Source organism: Canis aureus, chromosome 24 (genome assembly GCF_053574225.1).
Source record: "Canis aureus isolate CA01 chromosome 24, VMU_Caureus_v.1.0, whole genome shotgun sequence".
Lineage (NCBI taxonomy): Eukaryota > Metazoa > Chordata > Mammalia > Carnivora > Canidae > Canis > Canis aureus.
In genome coordinates this window covers 47,852,403-47,864,784 of record NC_135634.1, presented here as the reverse complement: position 1 = coordinate 47,864,784, position 12,382 = coordinate 47,852,403, and the positions used below count along the sequence as shown (strand labels likewise).

Here is a 12,382-nt window from a genome sequence, read left to right as displayed (position 1 = left end):
AAACCCCTTGTTTCTGCCAGTCTTAGGCCCCGCCGCATCTCAATCAGCTGGTGGAGGAGCCTGTCACCTTGCATCAGCTACAGCAGATGACAGCAGACTAGCCAGCTGACAGGTGAAACCCACAGGGTGGCCCGGCTGACCCCGCTGAGAACAGGCCTCAGGTACAACAAGGGGATGAGAGTGGGGCAGGACGTGCAAGAGCTCTCTGCTGTGCACCGTGTGGTCTGCATGGGGCCATGATGCATGATTCAGAGGCAGGTGGAGGAGGACCACGGACGGGCTCCATACACGGTGCTCTCCGTCTGGACTGAACGAGGAACTGGGTCTACACTGTCCCAGCTGGGACAGGAGCTGACAGGGCTTGATCACTGGTCTGCACACTGGGTGTGTTGGAGGTGACCCCGACAACTCTGGTCGACAGGGCAGCTCCACTGTCTCTAGCTGAGTAATTCGGATTCCACATCTTGCTGTCAGTCATTCCAGGAGGCTACGCATCTAATTCCTTTTGCTTCTCCCACAGAATGCCCAGAACGGGCAGATATACCTTATCTGCTTCACTTAAAAACTGGAGTCATGAGGTGTGGCTCATGGCAGCGCCCAGCACTGCTATGCTGGACGCCGATGGAGAAGAGTGTGCGTGTGCCAGGAAATGTTTGCTAAGAGCGATCTTTCTCAGACGAATCCTGAAGACAGTGGGTACCTCTAACCAAACCCAACAGGAACCGCCTACTGTCCTCCACTAACCATGCATCCGTCTGTGGGTTTCTCGTCTTTTCTCCCCCACAAAAGTGAACTCGTTTGTTCTACAAATTTCAGCACTTGTAAACGCACTTATCATACTTTACTCCCTAAATGAGGTTGAATAATATATTCAGTCTGATTAAATTTTCATTAACATTCAAAATCATTACTCAGTCATATTGTCTGGTAAAACATTCTGGCTTCTCAGTCCCCAAATAATTGCCACCGGGTCTCGAGAAGCGATGCCTGCTTTGGGCTCACAGGGAAAGCCAAGGCCGGGGCCTGGACTGTCTAAATCGGACGGCAAGTGCGCATGGGCAGAAGGGTCACATCCTCTGACCGGCCGCATCCCTGGGGCGTCGGGGGGCTTAGCTGCACCCGCCTGGGGATTAATCAAAAACAACAACTCAAATCACAAGGAAAGTGGCACCGTAAGCCGAGTTTCTCCAACTCCGCGTAAGAGGGTCGCAGCCCTGTTGTGTGAAAAATTCTTCACTTCCCTTGTCCAGACACAAGATTTCTAACCTTCAAACAGAGAAGGCAGAGACGTGCCCTTCCTCGCACGGTCTGTAAGACGCAGCGAGGACGGATCCCCTCGCGCCGTCTCTGATGCTCCTGCCTTACGTGTTTACCGCAGCTCTTACCCCAAACGCGCAAAGCTCCGATAAATGGGATTTTAAAGAAAAAGGAAAAAAAAAAAAAAACCCACGGGCTCCTCAGGGAAAGGGCAAATGCTCATTGATTCCCTTCCTTTGTGGCGTGAATCGCCGGGCTATAGAAATTAAGGGGTCTTTGTAAGTTGCCCAACTTTCCGGAGAGCCCTCCTTTCTGTGGCTCTGCCTCCTCTAACCTCTTTGTTGGGAGGTGTCAAAGGTCTCCCCGAGCTGCGGCCCGGCCGGCGCGCCGCGCAGCCTGCGAGCTATCGGCCGATCTGGAGTCCACCTCCGAGCGACTCCCGCCGCTAATTCATCACGGCCCGGACAGCTGGGCTGATTGCGGCCCCGCCAGCACAATGCGGCCGCCGGCCACCCGCGGCCCTGGCCAGGGGAGGGCCGGCGGCTCGGGCCCGCGCGGCCGAGATAAGTGCTGGCTGTCAGCGCAAGGACAAAGAAGGACAGGCCCTGGGGAGAGAATGGAGATAAAAAAAAAATCCTCACAACTGCTTGATCTGATGAGGGTTATGGCTAATTAATTATAAACTCAATTACCTAACCCTTACTTCAGCAGTCTCTACTCATTAAGAGATAAAACTTGACTGACGGCTAACTTTCTCCCTCGCACACGGACGCACCCGGCAGGCCCGCGCCCCTGCGCCCCCACGAGCACCCCGCTCCCCACCTGCACCCCTGGAGGCGCCCATGCCTGCGGAGGTGGGTGGCTGGTGCGATGTGTGGGGATGGGGGGGTCCCCTTTCCCAGCAGGGCCCCATAGTCTGTGTGCCAGGGGGACTCCCCCACTCTCCACCCTGCACCCACCTGCGGACGCGGGTAGGCAGCTGGCACCATGTTCCAGGGCTGCGGGTCCCCTTTCCCTGTTGGGCCCCACTGCACATGTGCCAAGGGCCCCCCACACCCCTGCGCCCTCGCGAGCACACAGATTCCCACCTGCACCCCCAGAGGCACCCACACCTGTGGACGAGGGTGGGCGGCTGGCGCAGATGTGGGGGCCCCTTTCCCAGCGAGGACCCACTGCGCATGTGCCATGGAGCCCTTCGGCTCCCGCTCTGCACCTCGAGGCACCCATGCCTGCAGACGCGGGTAGGCAGTTGGCGCCATGTGGGGGCAGGGGTCCCCTTTCCCAAGCGGGCCGCACGGTGTGTATACCAGGGGGGCTCCTCTCTGCACCCCCACAAGCACCCCACTCCCCACCTGCACCCCGAGAGGCACCCAAACCTGCAGATATGGGTAGGTGCTGGCGCCATGTGGGGGGAATCCCCTTTCCCAGCAGGGCCCACGGCACGTGTGCCAGGGGGGATCCCGCTCCCGTGTTGCACCCTGGCAGCACCCAGATGCATCACGAGGGCCACAGCGTGCGCCCCTTGCCCCGGCTCCTCGGGGCTCCACAGCACTCGAAGTACATCTTCCAGTGTGGGTGCGCACTCGGGGGGAAGGGCCGCGGGAGGGCCCTCCTCTTCCCGACGTGGGCTCCCGCTCAGGAGGCGGCAAAGAAGGAGCCCACGGGCAGGCCGTGATTTTCCATACGCATCTCCGTCTCCCCTCGAAACTCTGGACAGGCCTGACCTCCTTTTTCAGCTCCTAGCACCTTGTCTGGGAGCCGGCGGCAGCCCACAGGCCTGTCTCATCAATAGGCTCTATTCAGCGAAGGCTGTTAATCTCTCTCGCCCTCTCCGCTTTGCCCTCTTTAATGTATTTTCATGTCTATAAGTTCTTTTAATAAGCTGGGAGGGTCCGGGAGAGAAATACTCCAGGTTTCCTTGCTGCTCGTCGCCAAAACCGCCTCTGGCTACTGCAGTCAGACACGCTGGTGGCGCATCCAAACACAAGGCCTCGCCGGCCCGCAGCTCAGCAGCTCCCTGCACCCGCAGCCTGGGAAGCGCCTGCCACCCCGCCGTCCTCGGGTCCGCGCTCCCGCAGCGCACTTCCCGGGCTGCCTCTCGGTGGCTCGAGGCACGCACTGCTGCGGACCTCCGGGGTGCAGGGGCCCATGCACCGGGAAGGGCTGGGCCGATCTAGCTAACGCTGCCCGGGAGCCCCGGGTCGGTGCTCAGCACCCCTGGGCGGGCCGGTCACCCTGCCTGCAGCACACCTGCGAGCCCACGGATCCTCAGGCGTGGACCTGCCAGGAGTGGCTGGGGCGGCCGGGCTCTGCAGGATAACCGTCTGTAAGCGTCTACATGGTGCATGGCGGCATGAGGCCCACCGTGGGGGGGGGCGGGGGGGGGGGAGAAGCCTCGGCGGTCACGGACGCGGGTATCAGCCAGGGTGTCACGAATGCACCGGGCCCCTTCCGAGTGCCCCCAGGTGCTTCCTTACAAAGCCCTCCCCGCCAGCAGCCTCAGGTAAAGAAAACCCTCGCCGTCATTTTTCAGACGCGGTCTGGGAAGGGAGCGGTGCCTGGAACGGCTGCCCGGCCGGCGAGCTGATGTGTGACGCGGGCAGTGCCGCACGGGGCCCACGCCGCACAGGGGCTGGGGCGCAGGGCCGCGGTCCCCGCCCCCGGGCAGGTGATTACCTTCAGAACGGGAGGAATGGCACTCATCCCCAAGTGTGACTACGGGACGGGCAGCAGCGAACGACTCGTGGCTGTTGATGTTTCTATCGCACTTAAGTAAAACACAGAATTTCTCAAGTGCTTTCTGCACGGGCGAGAAGGGGCGGCTCTTCCTCCGCGAGTCTCCGCTCCTTCGGCTCACACACAGCCACCCGGGCTGGCTCCATGGTCGCCGCGCCCACTCGCGTCATGCCTGTGTTCTCTGCGTCCCGAGGAGGAAGAGGTGCAGCTGATGGCAGCAGCCCCGTGGGGGGAACGGGGACCCCCGCAGGCCGCAGCTGGGGTGGCAGGGAAGCCTGGGCGTTCTCAGAACGTTCTAGCAGAAGCTCCTAGACCTGCACTGAAGGGGGCTGTCCCACGGGGTCAAGGCAGGGCAGGAAAGGTGCACCAGAGCAGGTGGAGGGGCTCAAGGGGCAGGGGACTGGGTACACTGAGGGCCAAGAACGCATGTTCTCCTCCGACCCCAGGGGCAGGGAGGGGGCTGGAGGGAGAGGCAGGAAAGACCACGAGTCCTGGAGATGGGTGAGGCGGGGGGCCAGGGAGGCAGAAACTCCAAGCCCCGCAGGTAACCAGCTGCAGCAGGTAGTGCCTGGGCCAGGTGGGGCCAAGGAGGGCATCGTTTCTGTGTATTCGGTCACATGCTGAAAGCCTGCTGCCCACGGGGGACGGTCCGCAAGCCTATGCCACGGGAGGAAAGCCCGCTAATGCAAAACGTAACGTCAGCTTGTTTACATCATCCACGCCACTCCAGCGGAGGAATCACTTTCAGATTTGATTGGAAACGATGAATACTTGGAGAGACATTCAGAAAAAAACCAGTTAATTATAGTCATATGTGTGGTCATAATTGGCCCTTGTTGGCCAATAGAAGGAAGACATTTGCAACTTTTCCCAGGAAATTATATTCTAAATCCTTCACGAGGTGGACCTCGTCCTTTTTCTGAGAAAACTTGATGGCAGTCTTTAGTATTCACTGGCATAATTAGGACTGCAGTTAATTTCATTAAATTCTCTTGCTGCTAAATGAAGCAGATTATGAGACATCTTTTACTGCAAGGCGTGAAATTACAGCCTGTCAGCTGCCAATGGTGGGGTGAAACTAATGAATTACAGGGTAAATAACCAGAATTAACCAGCCAATTTAACATAGCGCCATGGAACAAAGTCATTTTTACTTAGAGCTCTAAGGACCAACATGGCCAAGGCACCCCTAAAACACATGTGAATGGGGGGGGGTTCAGTCCACTGAAGACCCCAAGTCCGAGGGGCAGGCGGGGCAAGGACAAATAGCCATGCACACAACCCAAAACCCTGATATTGGAAAAGCATTAAGAGCCCAAATGAGAAAAACACCTCCAAATATATACAAGAAGGGGGAAAAAGAGTTACAAAGATGCACCTGTTGAGTTCCCACTCTGCTAGAGGACCCGTTAAACTTTATCTGCTCGCGGGGTGATCGCGCGTCTGTCTACGCAGTGTGGGGGGTAGAAGAGAGCTGTAACACCCCACAAGTGGATGACGTCATCAGCATTATGCTCACGAGGGAGGATCTCACCGTGGTCGTCGCAATCAAAGGACTATTATGTTCACTGTGAGTTATTTTTCCCTCTTGCGAAGTCCAAATCCCTGTTGAGACCATGCTTACGTTCCTCCTTTTCTTAACCACGTTCTGATATGGCACCGACAGGGTAACCGCTCCAGGGTAAGGATGCTACTACTAGCCTATGAGTAGGACTCTGCCCACCATCCATTTACCAAGTGCGGACTCTGCTGGGGGAGGGGGTGGACGTACGGCGACTTGGCCATTCCTTCACCCTGGTGAGCCACGCTGATGGGTGAACACACACTGCAGATCTTATAGGACTGACCAGGAAGTGCTTTATGTCCAAGGTTTTAACACTCCCTCCCCATTGTACTGACCATACCGTGAACCTATAAAACCTTATCATCTGGGAATGGGTAATAAAGGCACCTGAAGTCCCGATTTCTTATACTGACCATGTGCAACATGCTGGGAACGAAGTGACTTTGTGGGATTTTGGCCTACTTGGTAGAAGAAACAAAAGGCGGAGTCCCAGGGAGGCCCGGTCCAAGCTGTCGCGAGACGAGACGCCAGGGGTCAGGCCTAGCGTTCAAGGGTCACCATCTCGGGCCAAGAAACCTAGAAGGGCACGTCTCCTGATCTGGAAGCATAACTGCAATGGTAAATGGTCCCGTTAACGCCCTAGCTGGACTACTTCAGTTAGGAGTATTCACGCATATTGAGAAGGTTTCTTGTTTGATAAAATGACAAATCGCTATGGCCAGCACGGTTTTACGGTAAATCTGAGTCTCTCCAACCCTGTTGTATCTTTTCACAGGTGCAACCTGCTATAGAGAACGGACTTCAAGCTACGTACGTGTGAGGGGGTTCCTGCTAGGTATGAACGTAGTACGGCACACGCACACAGCGCTACGCCACTGTTTCCACTGCGGCTCATCTTCCTTCTGGACAAAATTGAAAGCATGAGTGGTGTGAATGCAAAGAGGGCTCTGAACTTCGGGGTTGTGGAAAGAACCAGAATGGCCACACCCGAGGGCAAAAAAAGGTGATCACATGTGTTTTGGTTCCAGTTTCCCTTCGAAAGCAGGGTTTTTTTTTGTTTTGTTTTGTTTTGTTTTGTTTTTTTTCCCTGAATGGAATCATCTTTTCACTTGATCTCGGCCGAAACCAAAAGGCCGAGAAACTATCTAAACTGTCTCTTCTTCCTTGGTTTTCAATTCTTTGACTTGAACCGCCACCCAGGGGGCACCTGGTCTCACAAGATGCTCCTTATTTCAACATGAGATTCACGATGCCGCAGAGTTCTGGGGCGCCGGTCGGTCCCCAGGGGTTTGCTGCCTGCACAATGGCCTCCTCTTATTTGGCCCCTGCTCAGCCTGGGGAATGAAAACTGGTCTGCGGTTCTTGGGTTCTGGGGAGGCCACGGCCCGGTGGGAAGCACTGGGATCCTTTCTGAGAAGACACACGGCAACTCCTACATTCCGTGTGGGCTTCAGGGGGTCTGTGAACTTCAGGCTAGGAGCCTACAAATGGCCTTCCTCAAGACCTTTTTCCTCTGAGTCCTATGTCCAAATTTCTGACCATCCATTTAACAGGATGTCTCTTTAAACTCACCCATATATAGTCAATAAAATACGGTGAAGTATGAGGGAAAGTAAGTTTGAGCATGCAGTGAAATAAAGGTTTCTAGAAAAGAAGGGGGACACCTAATCTTGGCAGAGTTGGTGTGCTGGGGTCCCCCAAGGGGTTGACAGCTCACTCAGAGGACTGCCGGGACTCAGCAGGCAGCCGTGCCCGAGGCTGTGGTTTATTACAGCACAAAGATGCAGAGCGATGGAGCAAAGGGAGAAGGAGTATGGAGTGACATCCAGGGGGAGCCAGGCGCAAGCTTCCGGAAGTCCTGGGCCACCCCGAATTCCTCCAGCAACGACTGTAACAACATGGGTGAAATCTTCCAGGAACACTTGTCAGGCAGCACGGGGACTTCACTGGGGGCTGGTCCCGTAGGCACCCTCCAGCCTCCCAGGAGGAGAGCAGGTGTTCAGCCTCAACCATGCTGTCTGCACACAGGCCATGCTCGTCAGTCCTGGGGATGCTGGGGACCCCCCAAACTCCCAGACACCAGCCAAGGGCCACCTCCCAAGTTGGCCTTCCCAAGGACTAGTGGTCATGTGGAAAAGTGGGCTGGACATGGTGAATGTCCAGGAATGAGTAGGGAAAGGACAGTATGAGGAACCAAGGAGACCCTGGCTCCTGATGTGGGTGACTCCGTGGATGTCACTGACAGACATGCAGCGATAGGCAGCCTAGTGGTTCAGGAAGAGGAAGGAGAACAAAGGTCTATGATAGATCAGGCCAGAGGTGACCCACGGCCAAGGCAGGGCACCCTCAGCAGGGCCAGGCCGAGGGTGTGCCCAGCTCCCTGAGCTTCTCCTGGGTGCCATTTTCCTGTTAAGAAGGGCTGTCGGGCATAGCATGATTTTCTGTGTCTGTCTGTAAACACCTGCATTCAGAAGGGTGGGCACTGCGTCTGTCTGGCTCCAGGTGAACACGGCCTCCATGTGTTCTGAGCTGCTCTGATTATAGAATTAGCCTCATGGCCTGGTCTGACTTGGCACATGGCTGGGGTGTGGCCCCCTTCCTGATTCTGGGACAGCCTAGCTCTTCAATGCCCCAGGGCTCCCCAGCATGCCTGGTTCTTGGCATCAAGCTTCAGCCTGGTGTGTATTTCTGTTCCTGTTCAGGTAACCTGCCTGACATGAAGCAGGGCCCGTGACCTGAAAGCTCCTTGTTGATTGTTCAACAACAGATCCCAGCTGCCAGGCCAGATTCCCCACTAGATCCTGGGGACGCCCCCAAACAGTAGCTGTCACTGGTGCCCAAACAAGAAGCGCAGTCGAGCGAAGGAGGCAGAAAAGATCGTGAGTTGTCATTACCCACTGTGCTACGGTGTTTGCGTGCGGTGGGCTATTTAAAGAATTAAGGGATGGGGCACAGAAAAAGGGCCGTGGAGGGGAAAGCCAGGAGGGCTTCTGAAGGGGAGGCAGCTCTGACGCCAGTCTCAGGCCAGCCGGGTGGAGGAGTGGTGCTTGCCGGTGAGGCAGCACATGGGCTGGGATGTGGGTAGTGGCTGGGCCGGAGCCGGAGGGTGGAGACGGGGCACGCCGGCCTAATGCTGTGTTAGACGCAGGAGATCCTTGGGACGGTGGGGACGACCCAGAGTGGAGACCAGTCCTGGAGGGTGGGGGCCGTCTCCAGTCTCCAGTAGTGCTTCCACGGGCCCCTATAAGTGCTCAATTCCATTTTTTGGAATCAGTTGCCAACATTTACAGATAAGATTTGATACACAAACTCAGATTCCTGGCTTCCCTTAAAAACTAGGACCATCTGGAAACACGGGTCACAAGATAAGGAGTGGGAGTGACTGCTGCCCCTATAGTAGGAGCTGCCCTCCCCGGGACCCAAACCCTTAAACCTCACCCCCAGAACGCACTCCTCCCAAGCGCATCTGTGCCCCTATAACGCATTGTGTTTGCAACCCCTGCATTAAATATTTTGATTCGTTCGGCCACAGACAACCCAAGTCCCAGCTATCCACTGACATCCTGGGGTCAGGTGGGAGAGTTGTGCAGGAAACAGTACTTAGGGGACCAGGAAGATCTCCAAGGGCTATGGATCCTGGAGTGGGCAGGCTTAAAACAGAGGTCTCCTCCGATTCAGGGCAGAGAGGCGCCAAGGGCCGGGGGCCCAGAGACGGGCACCACAGGCTCTGAGGGGGACACGGAGGGTGAGGTGTAGCAACCCCAGGGAAGAAAGTCACGTGGGAGGGAGATCCGCCACTGCCATCACGTGCTGGAGGTGTCAGGCTGTGGGAGGAAGAAGGGGCACTGGCCCCAGCAAGTACACTTCCACGTGGGAGAGTGGGGTGTGAGCACGAGGAAAGGTCAGGAGAGACGGCCTGGGAGGGCCGGGAGACACAGGGCAGGGGGAGGCTCGGAGGGGTGGGCAGGTGCTGAGCCAAGGCCCAAGGCGCAGGAGCGTGGGTCACTCCTTTGGCCCTGAGGGCTCCACCGGGGAGAAGCAAGGAGGGGCACAACGGGACAACATACCTCTCCCTTTAGCTTGGAACACCCGCATCCCTGATTTTATAAGAAGCTTCACATCCGAGATGTCAGACATTTTCAGTTCACTGAGTGGAAGGGTAGGAAAACGCTGAGATACTGGGAGCACTGCTTGCAGACAGTGGAGTCTTTGTAGGTTCTTTCCTAAGGACCTCTTCCAGGGATCGCGTCTTTAAATTCACAGGACTAGGGAAGAACCAACTGAACCGAAACACGGTCCTCCGAATATAAAACACACACGTGTGGCCGGTAAACCACATGCCGCCTCATTAACACTTTAGGCACATCTAGCGGCAGACCGGCCACCCTTCCAAGCACAGAGTACAGGGCACCCGATCACACTCTCCGTGACGACCACAACGTGAGGTGGGAAAGTTCACCGTGTCCGTGGGTGACGACGTCCCAGGCTCTGCTATGGCTCCCGTGGGTTGCTGCCTGCATTCGAAGGAAATGCTAATTTCCTTAGAGGCCAGGAGACCCACTGGTGACCCCCTCGCCGCCATCCTCGGTCTCAGATCCCTGAATTCCATCTGCAGGGCGCTCGTTAAGAGCTCTGGCTCCCGAGCACCTAGCGTGGGCTCTGCAGCTAAGCGGTCACTCCAAGCACCCTGAAGCCGCCTGGCTAATGAGGTGGCAGGACTTCCTTGCTCTCCCACGTCCAGTCGTTGCTCTTGAGCCAGGATGTAAAGAACAGAAAGGACGGGCTGCCTGGGTGGCTCAGTGGGTTAGATGTCCAACTCTAGGTTTCTGCTCGGGTCATCATCTTGGGGTCATGGGATCAGGGCTCCTGTTAGGGTCCACGCTCAGCACAGAGTCTGCCTGAGATTCTCTCTCTCTCCCCCTCTGCCCCCCACCACTCAGGTGCGTGCTTTCTCAAAAAACAAAAAACAACCAACTTAAACCCCCAAAACAGAAGGGAAGCCAACCGACCAGGTGAGCTCCTGCTTCCAGAGAGAGGGCCCATCCCCCACGAGCGGCACCTTGTAGAAGTAGGTACGTCTGTCCACCATCATCGTGGAATGGGGACCACAAGATTCCTTTTTAAATACAGAGACGCTTCCTAACGCAGGGCTCTGAGATCTTCAAGTCACTGACGGAAGCGGGAGGGAGCGCAGGTGAGACCAAATAACGGCGCCTGGAGCCCTGGGGGGAGGGAGAAGGTGGTGGGTGCACAGGTGGGGATGGGGACCCGGGCAGTGGCGAGGAATGACCAGGTGAGGCTGTGAGAAGGCATGCGTGCGTGATATAATTTATTCTTCCAGCAACGAGAGAAGTCAACAGAGAGTCACAGCCGTCGGGGAGACGCTGGCCCGCGGTGGAAGCCGAAGCATCCAGAAACGAGAAGCTGGATCGCGACGCCTCGCACGTGGTGAGTGCTTCATAAACACCAGTAATTATTCATCAACTGCTAAATGGTAAGCAAGTAACTATTTAAAAATACATGTAGGTCTACTCAAGGGATCCTGAGCGAGATGCTGGGAACTCTTCTGCACGGAGCCTGCCGCGTGTCCATCGGTAACTTCTGCGCTGATTTTTCTTTCTCACCAGTCAGGCTGCTTTTAAGTTGTCTACCCTCGCTGTCCTGCATCCTCCCCGCTGCTCATTATTCGACAGCCCACAAGCTAGCTTCCTCTCCATCGAGTCCCTGGCAGCATCCATGGCCTCGTCACTGCCCACCCAGCAGACAGCTTTTTGTCCCCTCCCCCTGGAAACAGAAGCCAGGTCCTGTTTCCTCCCTGATGGCACAGTCTCTCAGATCCCCACGCCTCCACTCCCGTCTCCCCATTCGGGCTCTCCTCCACTTGCTCGTGTTCCTCAGATGCCACCTCAGCCCTCTGCTCTCGTTCTGCACGATTCCTCCATCCTCTTCTGTCTACACTCGCCTCTTCTCTGCTAACGGCCCCCAAACGTGTACCGTCAGCCCAGGACTCCCCCAGCTGTAGAAACATCCACCTGATAGCTTGCTGGGCTGTTCCACGGGGGATGTCTAGACCACGTGACACCCACTGCTTCTGCGGAGGTCCCATCCCTCCTGCCTTCTCTCATCCCGCGACTGGGCCATCTTCTGTGACACTGACTGAGCCAGAAATCTCAACACCATCCTTGTTTCCCCTTCATCCTGCACACCTGTCAACCGCAGCCATAAATTCTCCCAGATACGACCCCTTCCCTCCACCGCAGCCACGGCCCTCAGGAGCCCTCCCCGGGCTCCCCAGGCTGTCTCACTTGGATCACTGCTCTGCCTACCTTCTCACCGGGCTCCTGCGCCCTCGGATCCGGCCTCTCCGGCAGCCGGAAGGGCAGCGCTGAACTGTATCATGTTTGATTGCTGCTAATAAAACCTGGGCCGATGAATGCTGAGTTTTGACCCATCATTGGCAAGGCTTCCAAAGGGAGGAGTTAGAAAAGGAGCCCAGAAGGAGGCCAGAAGAGAGAGGAAATGTTTCCAACTCCTCCTGGGCAAAGGGGCAAGCGTTGTGGTGGACCAGCAGTTTCCTCTCTCCCTGCGTGAATGTCACTACGCTGTGTCTCTAAGCCATTTCTTCTCTTAAATGGATTCACAGTGGTTGAAGCCTTCGGAACGGTTGCCAGTAGACAGCAGCTTATCCTCCCAAAGGACTGACCATCAACAGGTGTGTCACCCCGGGGCGTCTGCTTGACGTTTACCTGACTGTAAGCCCAAGGGGGCGGGGGGCGGGGACTAAAAGTGTGGCTGCAGGGGGATCGTGAATTCCCTGAAGATCAC

The 12,382-nt window shown here is 56.5% G+C and overlaps 1 protein-coding gene across 8 annotated transcripts in view; it reads right to left on the bottom strand.

The window, feature by feature from the left end:
* The window catches only part of AGAP1 (ArfGAP with GTPase domain, ankyrin repeat and PH domain 1), a 529,451-nt gene that overhangs the window by 225,318 nt on the left and 291,751 nt on the right, over window positions 1–12,382 (bottom strand). The window contains exon 10 of one of the 8 annotated variants that reach the window (XM_077869334.1): window positions 1,592–1,862. The exons of the other annotated variants lie outside the window; for them this stretch is intronic. Coding sequence (XP_077725460.1) covers window positions 1,592–1,862 — 271 coding nt within the window. The remainder of the gene's footprint in view (window positions 1–1,591; window positions 1,863–12,382) is intronic. 8 annotated transcript variants of the gene reach the window in all.